General features: G+C 42.9%; 1 protein-coding gene across 7 annotated transcripts in view; it reads right to left on the bottom strand.

Annotated features, from left to right (window-relative positions):
- Window positions 1-22,080, bottom strand: part of ARHGAP12 (Rho GTPase activating protein 12) — a 117,450-nt gene extending 95,370 nt beyond the window's left edge. For 6 of the 7 annotated variants that reach the window (XM_018057172.1, XM_018057175.1, XM_018057174.1 and 3 more), the window contains exons 1-2: window positions 21,921-22,080; window positions 2,835-3,606 (exon numbers count right to left, since the gene is read on the bottom strand). In XM_018057172.1, the coding sequence (XP_017912661.1) occupies window positions 2,835-3,521 (687 nt within the window). In that variant the 5' untranslated portion in view covers window positions 3,522-3,606; window positions 21,921-22,080. Of the gene's footprint in view, window positions 1-2,834; window positions 3,607-21,915 lie in introns of all 7 variants that reach the window. The other variant, XM_018057173.1, reaches the window with a different exon arrangement.

Raw genomic sequence — 26,946 nt, 5'->3', positions numbered from 1 at the left:
CCTCTGACAGGAGAGGCCACACCTGCGCTGTGTGCGCCGGGAGAGACGACTGCTGACACAGATGCGCACGCAGGTTTCATGCTGGGAATAACAGTCAGAGCAGCCACGACCACAGGGAGGACAGCGCTGACACCGAATGCACACGGGACAGCCGGCCCCCAAGGCCCAGCATCTGACACTCACACCCTGCGTGGTCTCCTCCACAAAGAACAGCGTGTGCGGTCAGATGTGACAGCGTGCAACTTCCAACATCAGACCATAGGAAGACAACACAGCTCCTCCTGAGGGGAAAGCGAGATGCAATATCCAAGTATCTGCAGAGAGGCCCAAACAGCCCTGTGTGAGTGACCATCCTAGAGGCAGCTGCCCTAGCCTGGCCAAGCCTTCATGAGACAGCAACCTCCTGAGAGACCCTAAGCCTTTAAAACCACCGAATACGCTGCTTCTAAATGACTGACCCACAGAAACTGTGAGATAATAAATGTTTACTGTGTTAAGCCAGGAGATCTGGGAGTAAGTTACCAAGCAGCAGTAGAGACCTACCTACTTACTTACAGGCCAGGCACAGTTCTAAGCATGTGAGGTACAAAGTAACTCACCTGTGATCCCCACATCAAGAGGAGGAAACAGATACACAGAAGTTAAGCAATTTGCCGCAATCATCACTCAGCTGGTAAGAGATATGCAGAGTGAAATAAGCCAGAAAGAAAAACACCAATACAGTATACTAACGCATATATATGGAATTTAGAAAGATGGTAACGATAACCCTGTATGCGAGACAGCAAAAGAGACACAGATGTATAAAAGTCTTTTGGACTCTGTGGGAGAGGGCAAGGGTGGGATGATTTGGGAGAATGGCATTGAAATATGTATAATATCATATGTGAAATGAATCGCCAGTCCAGGTTCGATGCATGATACAGGATGCTTGGGGCTGATGCACTGGGATGACCCAGAGGGATGGTATGGGGAGGAAGGTGGGAGGGGGTTCAGGATGGGGAACCCGTGCACACCTGTGGCGGATTCATGTTGATGTATGGCAAAACCAATACAATACTGTAAAGTTTAAAAAAAAACAGAGAGATAGAGATATGTACCCAGATTCAAATCTAAAGTCAGCTCGATTAACTGCTGGGCATGCATTCCCAAACAGAAGCAGTTCCCATTCCAAGGCTTACATTTCTGCTGTGACATAGGAGGAAAGACTCTCCTGGTAAGAGAGCAGGGAAAAGCAGGTGAATCAGAGAACTGAATAAAACAGAAAAGGTTTGAAACAACTGCCATGAAGAGTTAGGACAGGGTCTGTCTAGAGAAATCTAACAGGATTTCCAAACAGTCCATGAGACATCGGGAGGCACGACCTTCTACGCAGTGAATTTAAGATGAGCACAGTGAATAGAACAGAGGGCTTCTAGTGTGCCCACACACAAAGAAAGCGTAAGTTCAAGTGTGAAACAGTGGTGATGGCCAGATGGAAAAAATAACACATGCCTTTCCTAAGTGCAACTGGCACAATAAGGAGTCACGTACAGAAAAATTCCAGAACACGCTGTATATTCTACATCAAAGTATCACAAAAGGACTGAAGAAAAGACTAAGACGAAGGATGGTAAGCTGACAGCACTCTCCACGTAACTGCCTTGACCTCAAGTGTCGCAAGATTTTCTAGAGAACCTTCCCTTTTTCCTATCTCCATTCAAATAGTCAGGAGAAAAATTAAAGCCTATAAAAGAAAAAGAACATACTAGTTTCATTACAATCAGACCACACCAAAGAGCAGCCTCACAATTATTCACTGACTTAATTTGATGAGATCTTACAACAGAGCTTTAGGCCCAAAACTTATCAAATTCACTTAATAGTAATAAACTTTTCTAAATACTTTCAAGTTTCAATTTCATGCATGTTTTTAAAATTACTTCACTTTACTTGACAAACTGGCACAAACTAATCTCAAAATAAACACACAAGAGGGCAGGGCGGGGGCGGGAGGGGCGGGTGGGGAATCAAACCACAGATACAAAATTTTTTCCAAGACACTTAAGACACAAAAGTGCTTGAACAGATAAACGTGTGTAAGCTCGCTCGCGCTCTCTCTAAATATATATATATGTATTTTTTGAATATTCAAAGTTAATAAACAAGTTTCAAACAGGAAGAGTTAGTATTTGTATGACATTTTCCCTTACTTTCATTATTACTTGAAGACTTAGTAAAAACAAGCCAGAGTAAGTGCAGTCAGAAAACAAAAATTTTCTAGTAAAAGAAAAATGTCCAAACTTGGGGCAGTTCTAGTCCTACAGAGGAACAGGAATACTTAGGGAAACCTTAAAGTGAACCTCCATCAGCCAAAAAGTTATTTCCCATGTTCTCTCTCTCTCTCTCACTCTGGATAAACCTATGTACTCTGAAAATAAAGTAAAAATTAAAAATAAAGTTTAAAAAAAATACTCTGAAATAAAAAATATAAAGTACTCTGAAAATAAAGTTAAAAAAACAAACCTATGTACTCTGAAAATAAACATAAACCAAGACAATTCTTAAGTCTTACAAAGATTTTAATTAAAATAACACCTATACAAAAGAATGTGTAAAAAACAAGGTACTACTGTATAGCACTGGAAGCTATATTCAATATCCTGTAGTAAACGATATGGAAAAAATATGAAAAAAAAAATACATGGATACATGAGCTACTCGGCTGTATAGCAGAAATTAACACAACCATACTGTGATAAAGTAAATTTTTTAAAATAAGATAATAACACCTATAATCAAACGGTTCTGCAGGTGGCACAAGCGTTCCATCACCGCCTGTCGGTCGGTCTTACCCTTATCTGCTCAGTGGAGCTGCTGCTCAGCTCATCGCCAGACTCCGAATCCTGCTGGATCCGTTCCGAGCCTTCTCCCGCTGAATCACAAGACTGTTCCTGGGGGAAGCCAGCTTTCTCTACCTCCAAGAACTCCGGACCGGGAAAGTGACCAAATAAGCGTGTCCTATTCTGGCCAGGAACCTTGGGAGAATGTGAGTCACTGTTGAGTTTTCCATTATTGTGGGTCAGGTCCAGGCTGAGGTTGACGGTCTGACCTGGAATGTAACTGGGCCCAAAATTCTGATTGGCATCACGAACAAGACCTGTTCCTTGAACAGAAGACGAGGATGTCTTCCCAAAGCTTGACAGCTCAGGCAACCTGTTCACATTCTCCGAAGACCTCTGGAGGTGGAGACTCTGCACTGTCTTCACAGAGTGGTTCGGCAGCCCCGTGGCCGGCTTCACTGGCGGCATCAGGGCTCGGCGGCCCACCTCCTTCACGTACTGGGCCGGCACGTAGAACGCTTTGGAGCTCTCGTCTGGCTTGACCTGCCACCAGTCGGCATTGGTCTTCTTCACCAAGAGGTACCGCTCCCCTTGCTTTATCACAACCTTTCTGTCCTTCGCTTCGTACTCGTAATCATACTCCACCTCGATGTACACTGGCCCTGGAAGAATCTTCCCGCCTCTGTCAGCCATCTTCATTCAGCAATATTCACCTCTCAGAAAGGACACTTTGCCACATTGTGGCTTTGTGGCTTTGTGGATCAATGCAGCTATTTTTATTTAACTGGGGAAGAGAATAAAGAAAAAAGTTAACCTGGTCTGGATTTTTAATATTCATTCACAAGCATCACATAATAAAGAACAATACCTTCAAATCTAAAAAGTAAACCTGTGCCTAATACTGTGTTTACCACCCTGCATTAAAAATGCTCTCATTCTAAAGGAATTCTACATTTTTCAGTCATTTATGACCAAAGCCAAACCAATGACTGAAATGGCAAATACGCTAACCAGTCAGACGTATGACTATCAAAAATAAGAGGTGAGAAGTCATCTTCCCTTGCTGACTGCTCACACCTCCTTCTCTCTCTTAGAAAGGCTCACTAACAATAATACATGTTAGGCACTGACCAAGGGCCAGGCATTAAGTCAGGGTCACTGTGTGTCTCACCTAAAACCCTCTTTGAAGCTGAAGCTAGAATTTCAATGATCCTGAATGTCATTCAATGAATTTTAGAAAATTCTCTATTGTCTAAAATGATCAAGGGCATGAGTGAGCATTTAAGAAAAAAGTGATCCAAATATGTAAGTTTAATTTCCTAGTATTAATGGGAAAAAAACAATAGTTATTTTTAGGCAAAATACACACACAAACAGAGAAAATAAACTGCTGATTTACTTGTGTTTCCTCTTACAACCACCCCAGGAGGACCACAATCCTCATTAAGCTGAATTCCACAAACTCCAACAAATATCCAATCTTTTTAGTGGTAAATGTCAAAAATAAATTATATATACACCACTCAAAATCTACTAGAAACAGCCCTAAACTAGCTTAAGAAATCTAGGATTCACTTTTATTTCTATACCAATTCCAAATATTTTAGTACCTCGTAAAATACAGCATTTAAACTTCAAAATGATCACAGGAGATCGATTTTGCTCAATTCAAGTCAGGCCCCAACCACTGTGAGATGAAGGCAGTTCCCCCAGAGGGTATGTCTTAAGTCCTAACACAGGACGTGTGAATGCGACTGTACTTGGACACAGGGTCTTGGCAGATGCAGTCAATCTCAGGCGAGTTGTGCTGATTAGGGTGGGCCCAAAATCCAATGGGCTTCCCTGGTGGCTCAGATGGTAAAGAGGCTGCCTGCAACGCAGGAGACCAGGGTTCGATCCCTGGGTGGGGAAGATCCCCTGGAGAAGGAAACAGCAACCCACTCCAGTACTCTTGCCTGGAAAATTCCATGGACAGGGGAGCCCAGTAGGCTACGTACGGTCCACGGGGTCACAAAGAGTTGGACACAACTGAGCAACTTCACTTTCTCTTTTTTCCTAAGATCCAATGCATTTCTAAGGAGGGAAGACAGGAGACAAGGAGAGGAGACACACAAGGGAAGATGACCGCGTGTAGACAGAGGCAGAACTTGGGGGTGAAGCAGCTACAAGTTAAGGAACACCAAGGCCACCAGCAGGCGCCAGAGGCTGGACAGGCGAGGAAGGGAGTACTCAGTCCTGTGGCTCCGCAACAAGTGAACACGTTTCCGGTTTTTTGGTGGTGTTTTTGACCACGCCACCCAGCATGCAGGATCTCAGTTCCTCCACCAGGGACTGAGCCCGCACGCCCTGCAGTGGGAGCGCGGACCCCTCACCAGTGGACCCCCAGGAAATGACCCAAGTTTCTGCAGTTTTAAGTCCGCGGTTTGCAGCACTTTGATACAGCAGCCCCAGGAAAACACACTCAGCCCAATACTCGAGAATTCTCAGGCAAACCTGAGTAACTCTTGACTATACCAGAGATGTTTACACAATGTTCCACAACAGCCTACCAATTTTCCTCAGCACCCAAGTACTGGGCACGGCATTACTGACGCTGTATGTGCCACAACCACCACACCTTGAGGACGACATCCTCCAAAACAAAGCCCAGGTGATAACTAGTCACACAGTTTCTGCAACTCAAATTTACTCTGTAGAAACAAACTAGTTGGATAATGAATTTAATATAGTAATATTGTTTCAAAAAATAGTAAAAATAAGAAACATACCTTAGAAGAACTAAACACCCAGGATTACATTTAAACCTATTTAAAAAAATAAATTTCATTAACTTTAACCAGGATTGCTGCAAGAAGACTAAGGAAGGCAATGTTACTAGCAGTGCATGACTTTTTTTACAACAGCTATAAGGAACACCAACAATTTTGCATATCAGGGCTGTGTTCAGCAACACCCTCCGAACACATAAAAACACAAAGTATACTTCACCACCGCCCCTCCTACTTCATTTCCACTTTGCTTCAACTTCATTTCCACCTTTGTTATCCTGACAGAAATGACTTTTTAAAATTTTTAATAACATGAAACAACTTTTATGAAAACTGAATAAATCCAGGATGTGAGACATTCTATGAGAAACACACCTGAATGCCTTAAACAATCAGTTTCATGAAATGAGGGAGTCTTCTAGATTAAAGACAACTAGGATACAACTGCCAGATCCACTGGGGTGTTCCAACAGGCACCTAAAACTTCACCACATCCAGAATCTACCCCGCCAGAAACTACCTTGCCAAATCCACCCAGTCCTTCCTGACACGGTAAATAGAAATTCTAAGCTTCCAATCATTCAGCCTTTACTTTCACGCATTACCAGAACATTAGTCACTAGGAGCGTTAATCCTTTTACCTACAGAAAAGTTTTTCACTACAGCTTTTCAAAATTCCACACTGAAATACTTATCCTCAGGCAATTTGTTACTTTCCAGGAAGTAACAACTTAAGAAACACCTTTGAAGATACTGAACAAATAAGGGAATACACAGAAGGCTAGGGGCGCCCAGGTGAACCAGAGGTGGTCAGACACTGATCCGCAGGAAAGGAGCAAAGAAAGTAACAAGAATAAGGAGTAAACTGCAAGGGGAGGGGCGAGGGGCGGTGAGAGGCGTCCCAGCCACCACACCTGCCCCACTGGCTGCACACAGATAAGGAGGAGGAGGAGGCAGGGAGAATGATAAGGCAGTTTCACTACACTCAGCAAGAGACGCCCAGACTCAAGTTTTCATTACTGTAAAGGAAATGAGAACTGCAGGGTGGAGAAAGATGGAGAAGCAGTTCAAAGACTGCAGACAGAACAGGTAGTTAGATACAAGGCAGGTGACAGGAGCCAGAGAGGGCACGGGGCGGGAGGCGCACTCGAGAGGAGGGGAATAACAGGAACTGAGACAGTAAGTAAGTAAGTAAGTAAGCGTTAGTTGCTCAGTCATGCCTGACTCTTTGCGACCCCATGGACTGCAGTCCACCAGGCTCCTCTGTCCATGAGATTTTCCAGGCAAGGATAATGGAGTGGGTTGTCATCTCCTCCTCCAGGGGATCTTCCCAACCCAGGGATTGAACCCGGGTCTCCTGCACTGCAGGCAGATTTTTTTTACCAACTGAGCTACAAGGGAATGGGGGTGAGGGGTGAAGTGGGAAGCCCCTGAGACGATTAAAATAATAAACTTTTAGAAAGTCACATTGCAGGAATTATATACTACAATCCAAGGTCTAAGAAAAGTTGGACATAACGAATATGAAGAGAAAAGCCCTATTAAAAACTATATGTACAAATAAAATTATGGGATGGCTCTAAAATACTTCCCCTGGAACAGGAAATGGCAACCCACTCCAGTATTCTTGCCTGGGAAATCCCACGGACAGAGGGACCTAGCAGGCCACAGTTCATGGAGTCACAGAGTCAGACACAACTCTGCCACTAAACAAGAGTATGGCAGCACACAGCACACACACACTCTAAAAACTGAGACCTAAGGGAGACTGATCTGCAATTACGCGGATAACTGTTGCTCCTATTTTCATTTAAAAACGTAAGCTGTATTAAAACAAATGTTTACGGTTTTAATTTTGGTTTGCTTCTTTCCCTATTCCCCAAACTGTGGATTCTTCTTTTTTATTTATTTTTTATTGAATCATAGCTGATTTACAATATAGTGCAAGTTTCAGGTGTACAGCACAGAGATTCAGTTACTTACTTACACACACACACACACACTCTTTTCCAAATTCTTTTCCCTTTATGTTATTTGTTGCTGTTGTTTAGTGTACACACACACACACACACACACACACACACACACTCTTTTCCAAAGTCTTTTCCCTTTAGGTTATTTGTTGCTGTTGTTTAGTGTACACACACACACACACACACTTTTCCAAATTCTTTTCCCTTTAGGTTATTTGTTGCTGTTGTTTAGTCCCTAAGTTGGGTCCAACTCTTTGCAACCCACGGACTGCAGGCCGCCAAGCTCCTCTGTCCATGGGTCTGCCAGGCAAGAATACTGGAGTGAGCTGCCATTTCCTCCTCCAGGGGATCTTCCCGATCCAGGGACTGAACTCCTCTCCTGCACCGCAGGCAGATTCTTTTCCACTGAGCCACCAGGGAAGCCCTATTACACACTACTGTGTATCCTGCTATCTTAACCTCTCAAATATTTTGGTTAGCATCCTTACTCATTCAACACCACCACCCTCTGAACACAACACTCCACTTACTGAAATATGCTCAACACCCATTACCACACTCCTTCACCCTTTTTCATCACAAACACACACACACACGGCTACTAAGAAGCCAACCACTAGGATAGAGCTCTGCACGTCTACTGCCCAGTAACAACCACTGCCTTTCTTTGCGGCATGAAGCACTTCTTACCCATGGGTTCTGGTATTTCAATAAGAACACACACACAACCGTTTAGGGCTTTTACTTCTCTCCCCACCAAATCAGACACATTTCTACCATGCTATCTTAAACTCTTAATGGCCTCCTCCTTTCTGTCTACAATTTTTCTCATTTCTTTCCAAGCACAAATTACACAGCTCAGCAAATGCTATCTTCCTGCCCCAGGACATCTGCTTTAATCAACTGCATCTCACAGAATGAGATCATTACCTGGTACAACAGGAAGTAAACAAGTAAACAAAGTCTCAAGAGGACTGCGATAAATGCATCCATAATTGATGACCAAATTTAAGACCAAATATCCAAATTTAAGTTTGTACATATATGTACTACATACTTAACAATTTTAATACCATGAACAACAAAATGCTAATACAGCCTCACATATCTATCGATCCACTTAAAAATACCACAATTTAAGCACCAATTCTTGACATGAAGTCCTCCAGCAGCTTTACAAGTACTTGTTTAACACTCCCTGAATAGGCCTCTACTAAAGAAATCAAATAAACCTTAAAGAGCACAACAAAAAAGTTAAAAACAACTCCAGCATAAGTTTCAGAATAAGAAAGTATCTCACCAAATAGTTCTCTAGATCATTCACTTAACAAGAAACCATAGGCCATGACAGGGACCCTAAGGTTTCTTCTGAATGCGTGATCCCTGTTTTCTAAGAATAAAAATATAGAGAATATAAGGTATTTCTTTAGGCCTAAAGAAGACAAGCAAAATATACTGATTGCTGTCATGAACTATTCTGGTCATAAAGAAACAGTAAAAATAGGAAGGATACAGGAAATAATCAGTTAACTGGAAAGCAGTAGAAAACACAGTCAAGCATAAACTGATAAAGGAAATTCAAAACCAGATTTAAATACAAAACAAAAATGAGGAAACAACAAAAGAAGTATTTCAGAGAGCAAGCTTTTAATAAAAGTGATACTTGCATGTAGTATTTCAGAAAGATCTATGCCAGGAAGTCTTCCTTAGTCAGAAATGAGGGGGACCTAAGAATTTTTCTTGGATTGTTACAAGAGTGGGAAAATATTCCAATTTATTCTTCAAATATTTATTTATTTGTCTGACTTGGGTCTTACTTGCAGCACAGATCTTTGACGCATCATGGAGGACCTTGCTGTTGCTGGGCATGGACTCCCTAAGTTGCAGGGCTCAGGTTTAGCTGCTCTGTGGTAAGGGGGATCTCAGCTTCCCAACCAGGAATTGAGCCCCTGACCCCTGCATTGCAAGGCAGATTCTTAACCACTGGAAGAGGAGGGAAGTCCCAGAAATATTCCAATTTTTAAAAGAAGTAATATGACCTTGGGTTTGATGATGAATTTTGAAATGTACCTCCAAATGCATAATTCATGAAAGAGAAAATTAAAAAGGACCTTCTTAAAATTACAAATTTCTGCTCTGTGAAAGGTACAGAAAATGAAAACATGAACCAGAGACAAGGAGAAAATAAAACAGATGTCTGATGAAGGGCTTTTATCCAGAACATACACAAAACTCTTAAAACTCAACAAAAGAACCAACTTTTTAAATGGAAAACAATCTGAAAAGACACATCATGAAAGAACATAAGCACATGAAAAAATACCCAACTTTGTGTCATTCGGGAATAGCAAACTGAAAAAATGAGATATCATTGTACCACTATTAGAGTGGCTAAAATCCAAAAACCTGACACCACCAAATGCTGATAAGGACGCAGAGCAATGGGAGCTTTCACTCACTGCTAGTGGGGACGCAAAATGGTGGAGCCAGTTTGGAAGTCATTTAACAGTTTCTACACAAGTGAATGTCGTCTTACCACACAATCTAGCAACAAGGTTGATGATTTTAAATCTTATTTCTACAAAAAGTCCTGCATGCAAATGTTCAGAGCAGCTGCCCCAAACTGGAAGCGATCAAGATGTCTTTCAAAAGGTGAAAGGATAAACTGAGGCAGCCAGACAAACAATACTATTCAGTCAGTCAGTTCAGTCGCTCAGTCGTGTCTGACTCTTTTCGACCCATGAACCATGGCACGCCAGGCCTCCCTGTCCATCACCAAACTCATGTCCATTGAGTCAGTGATGCCATCCAACCATCTCCTCCTCTGTCGTCCCCTTCTCCTCCTGCCCTCAATCTTTCCCAACATCAGGGTCTTTTCAAAAGAGTCAGTTCTTTGCATCAGGTGGCCAAAATATTGGAGTTTCAGCTTCAACATCAGTCCTTCCAAAGAACACCCACGACTGATCTCCTTTAGAATGGACTGGTTGGATCTCCTCGCAGGCCAAGGGACTCTCAAGTGTCTTCTCCGACACCACAGTTCAAAAGCATCAATTCTTCGGTGCTCAGCTTTCTTTATAGTCCAACTTTCACATCCATACATGACCACTGGAAAAACCATAGCCTTGACTAGATGGACCTTTCATTACTATTAAGTAATAAAAAGAAAAAGCTTTGAGCTATGAAGACAGAAGTGAGTCTTAGATTTATTTTGCTAAGTGAAAGAAAAACAGACAGAAGAGGCAACATATAGAATGATTCTATCGTGTGGCAGTCTGGAAAAGTCAAAACCACAGAGACGGTGATTGCTAGGGGTGGGAGGCAGGGAGGGGGGCTTCCACAGGTGAAGCATTGCAGATTCTTTCAGGTCAATAAACTATTTTGTATGATGTTGTAATGGTGTACACAATACGTTATGCACTTGTCAAAACCCATTCATCTTTACAACACAAGCATGTACTCCAATGTTTTCAAATTCTAAACAATCCTTTAGGAGGTCAAGGGGATCCCAGCAGGGAAGCAGATGTGACTCGATGGTCGAACAGTATTACACATGTACGGAATGACCTCACCTCACCGAACAGAGCAGGAATGGAGGCAGAGGCTGACATCACTTACTGTGGAAAGAAGTCAAGTTTATCAGAACACAAAGGAAATGCATATAACTAACACATAAACAACATTTCCTGTGAGAGTATGAATTAAAAATTGTGATACTGCTATGCGCATACATACACTGGAACTGAATATAATTAAGTATTATAGAACGTAGAAGGTGGGAGCCAAGTTTCCCAATGTTGGAATATGAATTTATAGACACACAAGGGAGATATATGTCTATATGCTTCGTACACCACACATAAATCCTGCTGTCAGTAGAAACGACACCTAAGCAGCAACAAGCACACACAGCACTCAGATTTGGTCTCTAATACCATTCTTCAAATAAAAGGACCAAGGTTTTTTGGAGAAATAACTGATTCAAGGGCTGGGGCTGGAAATATACAAGATGAGCTTGGAGCCTGTAATGACACATTCTCCCAACCTGGCTTTTATGTGCTTGATTTCAATGCTTCCTATCATTAGAGAACCATCTTCTTAAACTGTAACTCAACTAAAAGTGGTATCATGCGTACTTGACATTCCTATGAACATATCTTACATTATGCTGTCCCACTTTAAATCAACTTGCATTCCATCTGCTGTTTACTTTCATACAATGCTTTTCTCGTCAAAACACAAATTACATTTAAGCAGTACTAGGAGTTCTCCATTATCAGTGGTTGTTACAGCTCTGGGTCCATACTAAAGTGACCTCATCTTATACATGGAAATATAAATACTGACCCAAATGACAGAGCAGAAAATAAGGAGCCTACTGTCTTCCCAAAATATTCGTAAATTCAGTACTGTACTAAACAGTCCTGTTCAAGCCCTTTCATATTAAAAACCATTAAACTGGCTTTTAATCATTTCGGATTCACTCACACACAAAGAATTTTAATGGGATGACATAGGCTACCACGAAGGATAGTCTAAAGGTAAAAAACTCAGTTATTAAAAAGACTAAGAAACAAAAAGAATATTTGCTTGATGCAACAGGTTAAACTTCCTCTTCCTTCATAGTCTATGTCACCAAACGCTAACTATACAAGAGCAGCTTCCCATGGACCTTTAAAACCACTCCTCTATGACCAGCCTAGACAGCGTATTAAAAAGCAGAGGTATTACTTTACCAACAAAGGTCCATCTAGTCAAGGCTACGGTTTTTCCAGTGGTCATGTATGGATGTGAGAGTTGGACTACAAAGAAAGCTGAGCATGGAAGAATTGATGCTTTTGAGCTGTGGTGTTGGAGAAGACTCTTGAGAGTTCCTTGGACTGCAAGGAGATTCAACTAGTCCATTCTAAAGGAGATCAGTCCTGGGTGTTCTTTGGAAGGACTGATGTTGAAGCTGAAACTCCAATATTTTGGCCACCTGATGTGAAGAGCTGACTCTTTTGAAAAGACCCTGACGCTGGGAAAGATTGAGGGCAGGAGAAGGGGACGACAGAGGATGAGATGGTTGGATGGCATCACCGACTCAATGGACATGAGTTTGGGTTATCTCCAGGAGTTGGTGATGGACAGGGAGGCCTGGAGTGCTGCAGTTCATGGGGTCGCAGAGTCGGACATGACTGAGCGACTGAACTCAACTATGATCAACATTCGGCTTCCGCATTTTTCAGCTCTCACTCTCTTTTACATGCACTCCAGTCTATGGATTCTTCCTCCTAGATCCTGAACACCTGAGTCCCACAATTTAATTTTTCACTAAGAACTTCCTAAAATAATCAGCTAACGGAGTTCCCCAGTGGCCTAGTGGTTACAATCCCAGGATTTCGCTGCCATGGCCCGGGGCTCAATCCCTGGTCAGGAAACTGAGATTCACCACATAGCCAAATTAACTAACCAGCTTAAAAAAAAAAAGAAGAAATTATCATTTTTACACTTCACACAATTTTCATCTTGCCTCTGTGGCATCCCACCCACTGTGCTTGTTGTAACACCTTGATTTCCCTCTGGGGAAGCACCCACTGCCCAGGGTCTCAGTTCACATCACTAATCATTGTTACATATTAAAGAGAAAATCATAAACTTGGTCTTTACTAAGTTTTATAAGACCTCTACTCCTCTAATAATTCACTTTAGAAGAAAGCCTCCATTCACTTCAGGGCTCCACTGGTTACCCAAGCATTAACTGCCACCCTGCCCTGACCAACTCAGATATTCCTCTGCAACTATACACATTACCCTCCTAATCTCTGAAATGACTATTTACATTCAACCTGATTCCATGCTTAAAAAACAAAAACATATAGCTCACAAAACAAAAACACAAATATAGTGATTATTATGGTGGGGTCATTGCAAAGGTCTAGTCAGACATGAATAACCTACTTAAAAAAAAAAGAAAAAAGTACTCATTATAAAGCTTAAATTATGCCAATCTACTTCAAAATAAATTGCAATGAGCAGAGTCAGATAGGCAAAGGACCTGAATAGACATTTTTCCAAGGAAGATACACACATGGCCAATAAGCAAATCAAATGCAAATCAAAATCACAATGAGACACCACGCCACATCCATGAGAGTGGCTACTGTAAAAATAACAACAGAAATAACAAGTGTTGGTGAGGAGGTGGAGAAACTGGAATTCATGAGCACTGCTGGTGGGAATGTAAAATGGAGAATATAATTCAAATCAGTTTATACAAGTCTACCCCAAAACTATAAAAATCACTTCAATCCTCACACAGCTTTCACAGATCCTCTTAAAAAGTAAATACTGAAAGGCAAATAAACATTCAGCCTTTTGGAAGACTGACAAGTAGCACTTCTGTAACACACACAGTGATGAACTGCTGCTACTGCCAACGCCCACCCAGGCTGCAGACGGGAGCCGGGGTGCAGCCTGTTAGGAGCCCAGCCGCTCCCCATCTCTCTCGTTGCCGCCCCAACCCCACCGCCCCCACCACCCTGCTCGGGTCTGTGGAAAAGCTGTCTTCCACGAAACCAACCCCTGGTGCCCAAAAACTTAGGGACTGCTGTCTTACCGGTTCCTGTCCTCTATTGGAAAGAAAAATAAAAAACATGACTCTTCTCATTGAAATTTAAATTGTTATACAAAACATTAGAAAACCAATTATGGAAACTAAAACCGAAACAAGGTATTACTACCCACCAATTAGAATAAAGTTAGTTTTTAAAAACAAAGACAATATCAAGGGCTGACAAAGATACCAACAACTGGACACACATTCAGTACTAGTGGGAATGCTAAATGGTACAGCTAGTTCAGTAGTTTCTTATAAACATACATTTCTGTTGACTATATTCTAGTCCATGAAACAAATCTTAATAAATCTGTAAGGACCGGATTAACATAAATAACGTACTCTGACAACTCCACAACATACTTCTAAATAAACCACAGGTTGAATAAGAAATCAAATAAGAGATATGAATTGGATGAAAATGAAAAGGTGACATCTCAGAGTTTGTGGGATGCAGCTATAGCAGTGCTCAGAGAAAATTTATATACAAATGCCAACAATCAGAAAAGAAAAAGGTCTCAGATCACTGATGTAAGATTGCACTCTAAGAAACTAAAGAAGAGCAAATTAAACCCAAAGCAAGCAGAAGAAAGGACATGATAGCGATCAGAGCAGAAATCAGTAAACGAGAAAACAGAAAAATGTTAGAGAAAATCAATGAAAACCAGAAGCTGGTTCTTCAAAAAGATCAGTAATACTGACAATCCTCTAGCCAAACTGATCAAGGACTAAAGACAAAAAACACAAATAACCAGCATTAAGAATGAAACAAGGGATGTAACTCTAGATCTTAAAGACATTAAAAGGAAAATAAGAGAACATTATGAACAGCTTTAAGCTGATAAATTCATCAATTTAAATGAACCAGATACATTTCTTTGGCAAATTACTAAAGCTTGCTTAAGAAACAGATAACCTAAATCATTCTATGTTTATTAAATAAGTTAAATCTGTCTATAAAAATCTTCCCACAAAGAAAACTCCTGGCCAAGATGGCTCCACTGGTGAATTTTACCAAAGTGTAAGGAAAACAATACCAGCTGTAAACAAACCTCTTACAGAAAATTGAAACAGAGGGAAAACCCATCCCAACTCATTCTATGAAGTCAGTGTGTCTTCATGCCAAAACCAGAAAAAGAAGTTATAAAAGAGAAAAACTACAGACCAATATCCCTTATGAACAGAGTCACAAATATCTCAGACACAAACTTATCTCCAACAAAGAACTCATACTTATAGAATACACAAAAACTGCAAAAGTCAATAAGAAGACAAATAGCCAATAAAAAGGGGGCAAAAGATAGGAATGGACAAGTATTCATATCCAAGGAGGAGGATTTATAGATGGTAAAGAAGTTCATGAAAAGATGCCCAAAATCTTTAGTCCTTAGGAAAATGTAAATTAAAAACACAAATAACATCACACACCTACTGGAATGACTAAAATTAAAAGGCTGACCATACCAGTATTTCTGAGAATGTGGAGCAACCAGAATTCTGACATACTGCTGGTGGGGATGTAGAACAGTACAACTACTTTGGGAAAAGTTGGGCAGATTCTTAAAACCTTGAAATATACATCAACCATATGACCCAGGGATTCTACTCCATGGTATTTACCAAAGATGAAAACACATGTCCATACAAAGACCTGTCCATGAATGTATACAGTGGCTTTATTTGTAACAGCGCCTAACTGGAAGCAACCCAATGACCACCAACAGGTGACCACATAAAGTAATTGTGTAATATCCACACGATGGGATATCAATCACTAATAAAAAGGAACAAACTACTGATATACACAACAAACTGGATGAATCTCAAGATAATTTGGTTCAGTGAAAATAATCCAGACAAGAAAGAGCACATACTCTATATCTACATAACAGTCTAGAAAATGCAAAGTAATAAATAGTGACAGAAAGCAGATCAGAAATACACAGAAATAGTTACCAGGGAACAAGAGCAATGAATTACCTTTGGGCTTTAGGAAATTAGGAGGTGAAAGATGGGTATGTTTGCTATCCTGAAAATGGTGATGATTCTACAGGCCTACTCCTATGTCAAAACTCATCAAAATGCACACTCTAAATATGTCCAGTTTATTTTACAGCAATTACACCTCAATAAAGCTGTTAAACAAAACTCTAATAAGGCAAATTAAAACGGCCAGATATCAAGGACTTCCCTGGAGGTCAAGTAGTTAAGAATCTGCCTTCCAATGCAGGGGACTTGGGTTCAATCCCTGGTGGAGAAACTAAGATACCACATACCACCAGACAACTCAGCCCGAGAGCCTCAACTGGAGAACCAGCGCACGGCAACTGCTGAGACCAGGGCTGTGGCGCCCGCGCAACGCAAGGAAAACCATGCCTGCCACAACTAACCCTAAGACAGCCAAAAACAAATAAATATTAGGGAAAAAAAAAAAACACCAGGTATCACTACACCCCTACCAGAATGGCTTTAGATACATATTAAGGATATTTTGCAGGGCAAGGATACCAGCAACTGGGAACTCTCATTCACTGCTGGTGGTAATGCAGAGCAGTAGCGCTACCACGGAAAGCCTTTGGCAATTTCTTAAACATACATTTATGATCTAGCAATTCCTCTTCTAGGTATTTATCCAAGAAAATTGAAAGCATAAGTCCTTGCAAAGGCCTTACATGAACATTCATAACAGCCAGAAACTGGAAATGACCCAGAGGCCTATCAACTGGTGAATGCCTAGACCAACTGTGGTACAACCCTCTGTAAAAACAACACAAACTTCAGTAGATCCCTGTGAGAATGAGTAGAGAAAACATGAAAAAGTACTTAGTAAACTATAAAGCATGATAAAAAAGCATCGCATTAATCACAGCTTCCTCAAGGAAACCAAATGGAGACAGAAAAGCACCAACTATATAGAGTATATAACCTTCAATGTCTGGCTTGTTTTGCTTAGAACAATGCTAAGCAATGTCGCTGCTCACGCCATTTTATTGTTGACTTTTATTTTAGTTTATGTATATTGTAATGCAATAAAACTATTTTCCAAAACAAACCAGTAATATACAGCAACATACAGGCAATTTTCAGCTTAACTTTTAAAGATACTGCTCTAACTTCAAAATGTATTAATAGTTTGAATTCTCCAGTGGTGAAGGAGCACAGGACTCAGGGATGAAGGACTGAAATTTAAATCAGGGCTTGATTTAGCAGCTCACAGGCCCTCAGCACCTGAACTATCTAAAAAACAAAAGAAATACACACCTCAAAAGATCCTTATGAAAATGGAAAGAGAAAAAGTACTTTGTAAACTGAGATGCATGATACAAAACATTCACATTAATTAGCACTTACTCAAAGAGAACACTCACAACTGAACTGATTGCTTTTAAAATGAGCCCCTTGTCAAATGTCCCTGTTTCTGCCTCCTGCTAGCTATGTAACCTCAGACAAGGCAACCAACCTCTCTGAGCCTCAGTATTTTTTCCATTTGTGAAAGGGAGCTGATTAATAGTATATATCACATGTTGGGAGAGTTAAGTAAATAAGCATAAAGCACTTGGTATAATTCCTAGCACATGTTAAGTACTTTGTAAGTTTTAGTTCTTAATACAAAAATACTATTATTACCCTAGGAGACCTAAGAGTAGCCTCCATCCTGCCCACCCAAGCTGCAGTAGTGCAGGTCATATTAGTGATCCCAGATCACTGCGTCTCACTTTTAGTGAAAGACGGCATCACCTGGAGAGCCGCTTTAAAAAAACATTCTTGGGACTTCCCTGATGGTCCAGTGGTTAAGACTCTGAGCATCCACTGCAGGGGACACTGGTTCAACACCAGGTCTGGGAACTAAGATCCCACATGCCACACAGTGTGGCAAAAAATAAAAATAAAAACACGTTCTTTTAGACGAGTTTCAGATTCACAGATTTACTGCAAAGATAGTACAGAGTTCCCATATACCCTGTACACTGTTCCCCTGACTACAAACATCTTACGTTAGTACAGTATATTCATCACACTCCATGAACCAATACTGACAATAATGACCATATTCCCTAATTTTCCCCTAATGAACTTTTCCTGTTCTATGATCATATCCAAAACACCACATACGCATTCTGTAGTCATATGCTGTAGATTAATGAAATCCCAGATATTCCAATGAGAGTAGGTTTGAGGTGGGGCCCAAAAATGTGCATTTCTAACAAGTCCCCAAGGGTTGCTGATGCAGCCAATCTGAAAGCTCACTAAGAACAGCAGTGATTTAGACTGCAGACTCCAGAACCACCACTGTTCAACACAGCAGCCACTGCTAAGAAATGCGCCTACTGAGCATGTAACTTGTGGCTAACCTAAACTGAGGTGTGCTATAAGTGTAAAACACACATGGGAGTCTGAAGCTGTCATACAGACAAAATGATAATAAGATTTACCTCATGGCTTCTTTGACTCTTTCTTAGTTATCATGTGAGTACTAAAAATTACTTGAGAATCACAAAGGTGACGGGCATCACATTTCCACACGACAGCAGTAGTCTGAGGTCCTGGCAGCACTGCTATTACATGGGGTTTAAGAAGTTCAGGTGATTTCCATGTACACTAAAATTTGAGAAGCACTAGACTATCAAGGCAAGGGGTGCTTAGAGAGGTCATGATCTGATAGTTCAGATCAATTAAAAAACTGGTCAACTGTACACTGAAACTGCAAAATATTAAGTCAATAAAACAGGGAAATGGCTGAATCACTGCAAAGCCATCCAAAAATGAGGATGTGGCACAATTAGAACAGTTAGCAATTAAAGAAACCACAAAGGTAGCGGCCCAACTGGTTCCTCAAAAGAGCATGATTCTGAAGCACAATGATGCTGTGTGGTACCATCCTGCCTTTTCACTTTTGATTCATTCAACGAAACAATGCATATTTGCAAGTACAACTAAAACTATTCTATATAAAAGTTTAATTTCACTCTTCTTTCTCACTACTGTAAAACTGTAATGCCCACTTTAGGCAGATTTACCTTAAACTGCTTTTTCCTAGCACCAGTTTTCTCATATAAGCAAAAATGAGTGTGTGAGTGTGAAAGTCGATCAGTCGTGTCTGACTCTTTGCAACCCTTTGGTCTATATACAGTCCATGGAATTCTCCAGGCCAGAATACTGGAGTGGGTAGCCGTTCCCTTCTCCAGGGGATCTTCCCAACCCAGGGATCAAACCCAGGTCTCCCACATTGCAGGCGGACTCTTTACTAGCTGAGCCATCAAAAAAGCTGCTGCTGCTAAGTCGCTTCAGTCGTGTCCGACTCTGTGCGACCCTATAGACGGCAGCCCACCAGGCTCCCCATCCCTGGGATTCTCTAGGCAAGAATACTGGAGTGGGTTGCCATTTCCTTCTCCAGTGCAGCAAAGTGAAAAGTGAAAGTGAAGTCGCTCAGTCCTGTCCGACTCTTAGCGACCCCTGGACTGCAGCCCACCAGGCTCCTCCATCCATGGGATTTTCCAGGCAAGAGTGCTGGAGTGGGGTGCCATCAAGGAAGCTACCATTTAGTAATTTTACACAGCATCATAGTCACTGTCTTAATTAACTTATACTGTTTGTTACCCGTTTTATTCTCAGAATTGTCAACTGCATCATTTGAAGTACTTTACATTTGTAAAACACATTTTCTGTCAACCTAATAAAAAAAAGCACTCAGCAGATACTTTCTTATTAATGAAAGAACCGCCAAATGATTGACTACAAATAATACACTGTTTTTCTGCAGTATTTATATATTCTCACTTGTGCCTCACAACTAGTGTAGTATGCGAAAAAAGAAAAAAATAAAGATACATAAAATATTGACTGTATGTGGACAACCCCTCCATACAGATGGCATCACATTAAGAATCAGTGCGTTAGCAATCTTCTCCAACTTCTGTCCTCCATAAAGTAGGAACAGAAGCCTATCACCCCATACTGGGGCATGCACATGCAATATGGTACATTAGGCTTCATTCAACTCATTTTTCCCCAAAAGAGTCCCTTTCCAGACCAGCAGAGCTTCCTGAAACCAGGGGTCACACCGACATGCCCAGCTCCTCAGGTTCTTCCAGTTGCCCCACTCAGGGTCAAGTCTTTAGAGGCTGGTTCAAGCCAAACTCTGCTCAGAAACATTTCCAAGGCATTTTTTAAAACAGAGGGAAAGAGAGAAACACTGGCCCCAGCAGCCAGACCATCTACTCCGACCAAAAGATAACACAAAAGACATCCTGCCCTGTCAGGCTCCCTCCTGCGGATCAGGTAAGGAACACTGGCTATAGATTCACCTCCAGGTCACCGTTTCCCAGCATCTGGGTATGAAAGAGGCGCGGCCAGGAGCTGGACGTTTGTGAGCCACCCTTCACTGTAACATTCAGAGTCTTCCAAGGTCTCACCTTCAGAAGCTGAGAGGCAGAATCTTAATCAGAATCCGGGTGGACTCTTCATTCAAAGTTCCCTCCTTCCTCCCCGTATTCACCTCCCGTTAGGAACACATGCCTAAATGTTCAAAAAAGTCTACCACTGGGGCTTCTCTGGCGGTCTGGTGGCTAAGAATCCGCCTTGCAATGCAGGTGACACGGGTTCGATCCCTGGTCCCAGAAGATCCTACAGGCCGCGGAGCAGCTAAGCCCTTGAGACACAACTACCTGCCCCAACTACTGAAGCCCGCACTCTAGAGCCCAGAGGACACAAGAGAAGCCACAGCAATGAGAAGACCACTCACCACAACGAACGGTTGCCCCTGCTTCCCGCAACTAGAGAACGCCTGCGCACAGCAAATGAAGACCCAGCACTGCTCAAAATAACGTAAACAAATCTTTTTTTTAATTACCTCCCATGTCTTAATTAACCATAAAGCAACACGAATGTTAACAGCCTGTCCCGACAACAAATACTTCACTTAGAGACACATCAGAACTTTCATACAGCCACGCTTTGAACATGCTCGCCTTCGCAAGTGCCTGGAAAACGGCGGCTGCCGTCAGGAGGAAAACATTACCACGCCTCGAGAATGACCCTGTGGCCTTTTCGTGTCAAAGGGTCTGCGGTAACTTCAGACGCCACACGTCAAGGACAGTCATCCTTAGAAGACAATACACACACACACTCTCCCGAGAAGAGCGCAGAGGGTTTTCTGAAATTAAAAACGGTGGAGGAGAATTCTCGCAGAAGGGCTGGAAAGAAGCAGATGCCCACTGAGCAGGGGCGGGGCACCTCTAGAAGCTGCAGAAGCCCCCATGCCCAGTCTAGGGGATCAATAGCCTTCGAGCAGCCCCAAGTCGGCTCCTGGGGCTGCTGGGCGGGCAGGGGTTGCACCCCCCGCAGCAGTTGAGGAGCGGGCTCGCCGCCGGCGGGAGGCCAGAAAGGAGGGCGGCACCGCCAGCCTTTTACACACACACACACACACACGCACACACACACACACACGCACAGCCCGCCACCCTCCTTCCTGGGGGCGGGGCGGCGGGCACTGCCCTCTCACAGGAAGTCAGGAAACCCGGGGGGCAGAGGAGCCGCAACTTCCAGCCATTTAAAACCCCGTCGCCCACGTCGGCCGAGCGGCCGGCAGCGGCCCGGCGACCAGACCCCGCCGGCCGCGCCCCCGGCCGCACCTCGCGCACCCCGGCGTCGCCGCGCGCCCGCACACGCCTCCTCCGGCCCCGCAGCCCCGGCCCCGGGCGCCTTTGTGCAGCGCCGCCCCGACCTGCCCTCCGCCCGGGCTCCCTCTCCCCACCAACCTCACCGAGGGCCCGGCGGCTTCGCGGGGCGGGGCGGCTCCCTTCTGGCCCGGCTCGGCGGCGGCGGGGCGCCCAGACGAACCTGAAGGGCGCTCACTCAGCGGCGGCCGCGGCCGGCGCGTCCCCGCAGGCGGCTCTCCCGGGGCGGGTGAGTTCCAGGGCACGTCGGAGCGCGCCGGCGCGGGGGCGGGGCGGGGCGGGGCCACGTGACGGGGCGGGGCGCGGCGCACGTGACCGCCGGGCGGGCGCCGGGGGAGCGGGCGGCGTGGATCCGGGAGGGGGAGGGGAGAGGCGGGGGGAGGGGCCGAGGATCGCCTGGGCGCGCGAGCTGCTCGCCGAGGGAGGGGGGCGGTGGCGCTTTTAAACGCCAAGTGGGAAAAGTTGAGAGGCCGGTGGGGAAAACGAGGGAAGGGCGGAAGGAAAACGGCCCGAGTCCTGGGGTGGCAGGAGTGGGGCCCAGGGGAGAAGGGGGCGTGGGCCCGCCTGTCCCCTTTCTCGTCCGGGTAGGAGCGCAGCCGGGCGAGGGTCAGCCTTTCCGGACCCAGAAATCGGAGAAAGTCCCCTCGCGACCTCACCTGACGGAAGGGAACTCTGGAGACCCTGGTCCACAACCCGGTCCCGGACCTTCGCCGGGACCACCCCGCAGAGTGCGAAAACAGCGCGCACACTCCGCGGGCGGGCGGGCGGCTCCAGGGCGGCTTCTGCCACGTGCAAGCCCCGTGGGGGCCACGATGTCATTGCCCAAAGTCACCCCAGCTTGCAGGATGACAGCACGGAATCCAGAAGTCGGAGGCATAACAGGTTTCCCTGGGGAGCCTGTGGCGGGAGTTCTGCTGAACTGGGAATCGGGAGAGAGACCTGGCTTCTGCCATTGTCACTTCGCCCTTCTCGACCTCAACTGTGAAAAGAGCATGTTGACGAGTCCAAAGCCTCTTTCTATGATTCAAGGACAGAAAAATCACTGCTATGTATTCGGACTGCAGAAAACGTTCGTTACTAACCAATTGTTGATTGTGTCTATTACGGCGCAGAGATGAAATTTCAATAAAACAAGCAAAAGAAAAAAGGTCAGGGTATGATTCAAGAGCCAGTCTCTGAAACTGGCTCTTTTGTGTTCTTCACATCATGCTTGAAGATGCTGTTGTGTCTGACTTCCCCGTCACAAGCTGAACTCCCGGTTATCCTGTAGTGACTGCAAAGAACCCAATGGGATATTGGCAAGACTTTAACAATTGTAGGTTACTGACTTATTATAAAATTAAATCCTAATGGGGGAGCTAAAGTTTTAAGATCTTCTTTTAGGAAGAAAAGGATTTCCTGGAGGTCCAGTGGTTAAGACTCAGGAATCCCTGATCGGGGAACTAAGATCCCACATGCCTGCAGCACAGCCAAGAAAGGAAAAAGAAAGAAAACATGCACAAGCCTGAGGCCATACTTTCTCTGACCATCCACTGGACAATACACCCACTTTCCTTGGCATCACTTGGCCTTTCTGTCTCCCTCACTTTCTAACAAGTAACATTTTGCATGCCCTTGTTCAGCAGACAAGAGTACTGCTGGTGTATGCTTCTGACACTGTTTTCCATAAAACCCCTGGGATCTCTTTATAGAACCAAAACAGGGACAGACAGCAAAAGGGAAACTGTGCCCTGATGGGCATGTGCTGATAACCTTATCTTCCGTGTTTCCCAAGCCTGAGTTGGACACCCGTGGTTTCAGCTTCGGATAGAACTAAACAGTTTGCACACACTTGCTGATCTGCACATAACTCCACTTCCTATTTCACAACCTAGTCTCAGATGCTAACACAATGCCCACAGTATGCTGATCACTACCAACAGCAGATGGAGTCAGATAAAAAGAGCTCTCGCCCAAGTGTGTTGTTTAAAAGGACCTGATGGAAAGCTATGAAATCATATGCAACATTGCCTCTACTCAGTTTTAAATAACACTGGTAGCATACGTCTGGTGCCTGTGCCCAGGATCACAACAGATCATTTTCAGGATATTGACATTTAACTTGTGTCTTAAGAAGTAGCACAGAGTTCCAAAATGTACGCTTCACAGGGGCAGAGATTTGAGTCTGATTTGTGTAGGCAGGTAGTTCCAAAAGCCTAAAAGCACTTGGCATGCAGTAGATTCACAGTAAATTTCTATTGAATGTATTTTTGAATGAAAACATTCTCTAAGTTGCCAAATAAATTAGTCCTTTCTTCCTTATTCTTTAATAGGTAACCCACTTTGTGCATTTCTGAATGAAATGAAAAAGGCATAAAATTATATCTGGCCCCACTGCTTTGGCTGAAATATATAGAAATAAGAATTTGGCAGTGTCTATCAAAATTACAAATGTATGCATACTCTGAACCTCCAATTTCACCTCTAGGGATCTAGCCCGCATATGTAGTTCCACACATGAGAAAGGACAAGGTATTTCTTATCCTTGAAACAGCTTAAATATATCCATCAACAAGACACTAAATTATGATATAACCATACTTTTGACCACTATGTAGCTGTTAACAACAACAACAACAAAAAGTTCGTGTTTTCATATTGAGATTTCTGGGGCTTCCTTGGTGGCTGAATGGTAAAGAATCTGCCTGCCAATGCAGGAGACACAGGTTCGATCCCTGTTCTGGGAAGATCCTACATGCTGTGAAGCAACTGAGCCTGTATTCCAGAACCCAGGAACCACAACTTCTGAAGCCCCCATGACTTAGGGCCCATACTCTGCAACAAGAGAAGCTACTGCAGTGGGAAGCCTGCACCCCACAACTAGGGAGTAACCCCTGCTTGCTGCAACTAGAGAAAAGCCCACACAGGAATGGAGACCCAACACAGCCAAAAAATAAATACATTTTTTTTAAAATTAAGATTTCCAAGATTTTTTGTTCAATGAAAAAAGCAGAAAAATGGAACAGAATAATGTACTAACATGTATATGTATTAAACTAGGACAAAGTAACTGTTGAGTTATAAGAAATCTGTGGATGGAAGATATAGAAAGGACTTTACACTGTATTCCTATTTAAACTTTGATATTCAAACCATGAAAAGGATTTATCCAAATAAAAAAATATTTAAAATTTTCTAGTATCTTTATTTTGTTACTAAGACATTCAGGTTTCATCTATTTTATCAAAGTTCACTTGGTTAGAATGAGAATATCAGGTATATTAGTACACATTATCAGGTTTAAAAATTCAGTTATTTTCATTAAGTTCAACTATCTTTAACAATCTAAGAGTTATGATATTTAGTTTGGGGCTTAGTATAAATCATACCAAAAGTAGGTACATTTTCAAGAGTGCTTTATTTTTCTTTATGTAGAGACTTAAGTTTTAGTGAATTGGATCCTCTATTTTAGATACTAAAATAAAAATTTTATGGACCATTTGTTCATCTCCTAATTAAGGTTGAGAAAAAACACTGAAGGCGTGTGTTTCTGTATGTATCTGTTCACTGGCCCACTTGGTAATGCCAACTGCCTCCTGTTTCCACAGGTTACACAGATGCTCTAGAAATTATTTTGCCTAATATGTTTCAGTATTTGATTGTGTTTATTTGTGGACTTAATTTCCAGAAATATCAAAGGGAATTATAATTATAGGCATGGCATTCCAATTTACATAACACCATCTCTTTAAGGATTTTAAAAACTTTGTTAATATTGTCTTGTAAAATCTCACCATTTTCACCATATAAATTTACATAATCAGTTTTTTTACACCCATTAAAAACAAGTGCAGGCATGAATAATTACTACTTAGGGAGAATTGCCACCTGGAACTTCTTTTCAAGATGATAAAGGCAGATAGGACTTCCTCAGCAGTCCAGCAATTAAGGCTCCGAGCTTCCACTGTAGGAGGCTCCAGTTCGATCCCTGGTCCAGGAACTAAGATCCCACAGGTGGTACAGTCCAGCCAACAAGTTTGGGGTGGGGGGGTGGAATTACATAGGTAGGGCTTTCTCGAACAAGAAAATTAGCTGTTGTTCAGTTGCTAAGTCATGTCCAACTCTTTGCGACACTATGAACTGCAGCATGCCAGACTTCCCTGTCCTTCACTATCTCCCTGAGTTTGCTCAAACTCATGTCCATTGAGACAATGTTGCCATCCAGCCATCTCATCCTCTGTCATCCCCTTCTACTCTTGCCTTCAATCTTTCCCAGAATCAGGATCTTCCAATGAGTCAGCTCTTCGCATCAGGTCTGAAGTATTGAAGCTTCAGCTTCAGCACCAGTCCTTCCAATGAATATTCAGGGTTGATATCCTTTAGGATTGACTGGTTTGATCTCCTTGCAGTCCAAGTGACTCTTACGAGTCTTCTCCAACACCACAGTTCGAAAGCACCAGTTCTTCAGTGCTTAGCCTTCTTTATGGTCCACTCTCACACCTGTACACGACTACCTGCAAAACCATAGCTTTGACTATATGGACCTTTGTCAGCAAAGAGATGTCTCTGCTTTTTATTTTTTTATTTTTTTGTCTCTGCTTTTTAATATGCTGTGTCGCACAGAGTCGGACACAACTGAAGCGACTTAGCAGCAGCAGCAGCAGCAGGTTGTCATAGCTTTTCTTCCAAGGAGCAAGTGTCTTTTAATTTCATGGCTGCAGTCACAGTCCACGTTGATTTTGGAGCCCAAGAAGATGAAATCTGTCACTGTTTCTACTTTTTCTCCATCTATTTGTGATGAAGTGGTAAGACTGGATGCCATGATCTTCGCTTTGTGAATGTTGACTTTTAAGCCAGCTTTTTCACTCTCCTCTTTCACCTTCAACAAGAGGTTCCTCTTCACTTTCTGCCATTAAAGTGGTATCATGTGCATATCTGAGGTTATTTCTCGCAGAAATCTTGATTCCAGCTTGTGAGTCATCCAGTGCAGCATTTTGTATGATGTATTCTTCATATAAATTAAATAAGCCTTGACATACTCCTTTCCCAATTTTAAACTAGTCCATTGTTCCATGTCCGGTTCTAATTGTTGCTTCTTGTCCTGCATACAAGTTTCTCAGGAGGCAGATAATG

The sequence above is a fragment of the Capra hircus genome, chromosome 13 (assembly GCF_001704415.2).
Source record: "Capra hircus breed San Clemente chromosome 13, ASM170441v1, whole genome shotgun sequence".
Lineage (NCBI taxonomy): Eukaryota > Metazoa > Chordata > Mammalia > Artiodactyla > Bovidae > Capra > Capra hircus.
Note: the sequence above shows the minus strand (reverse complement) of the source record. Positions and strands in the feature narration are given on the sequence as shown.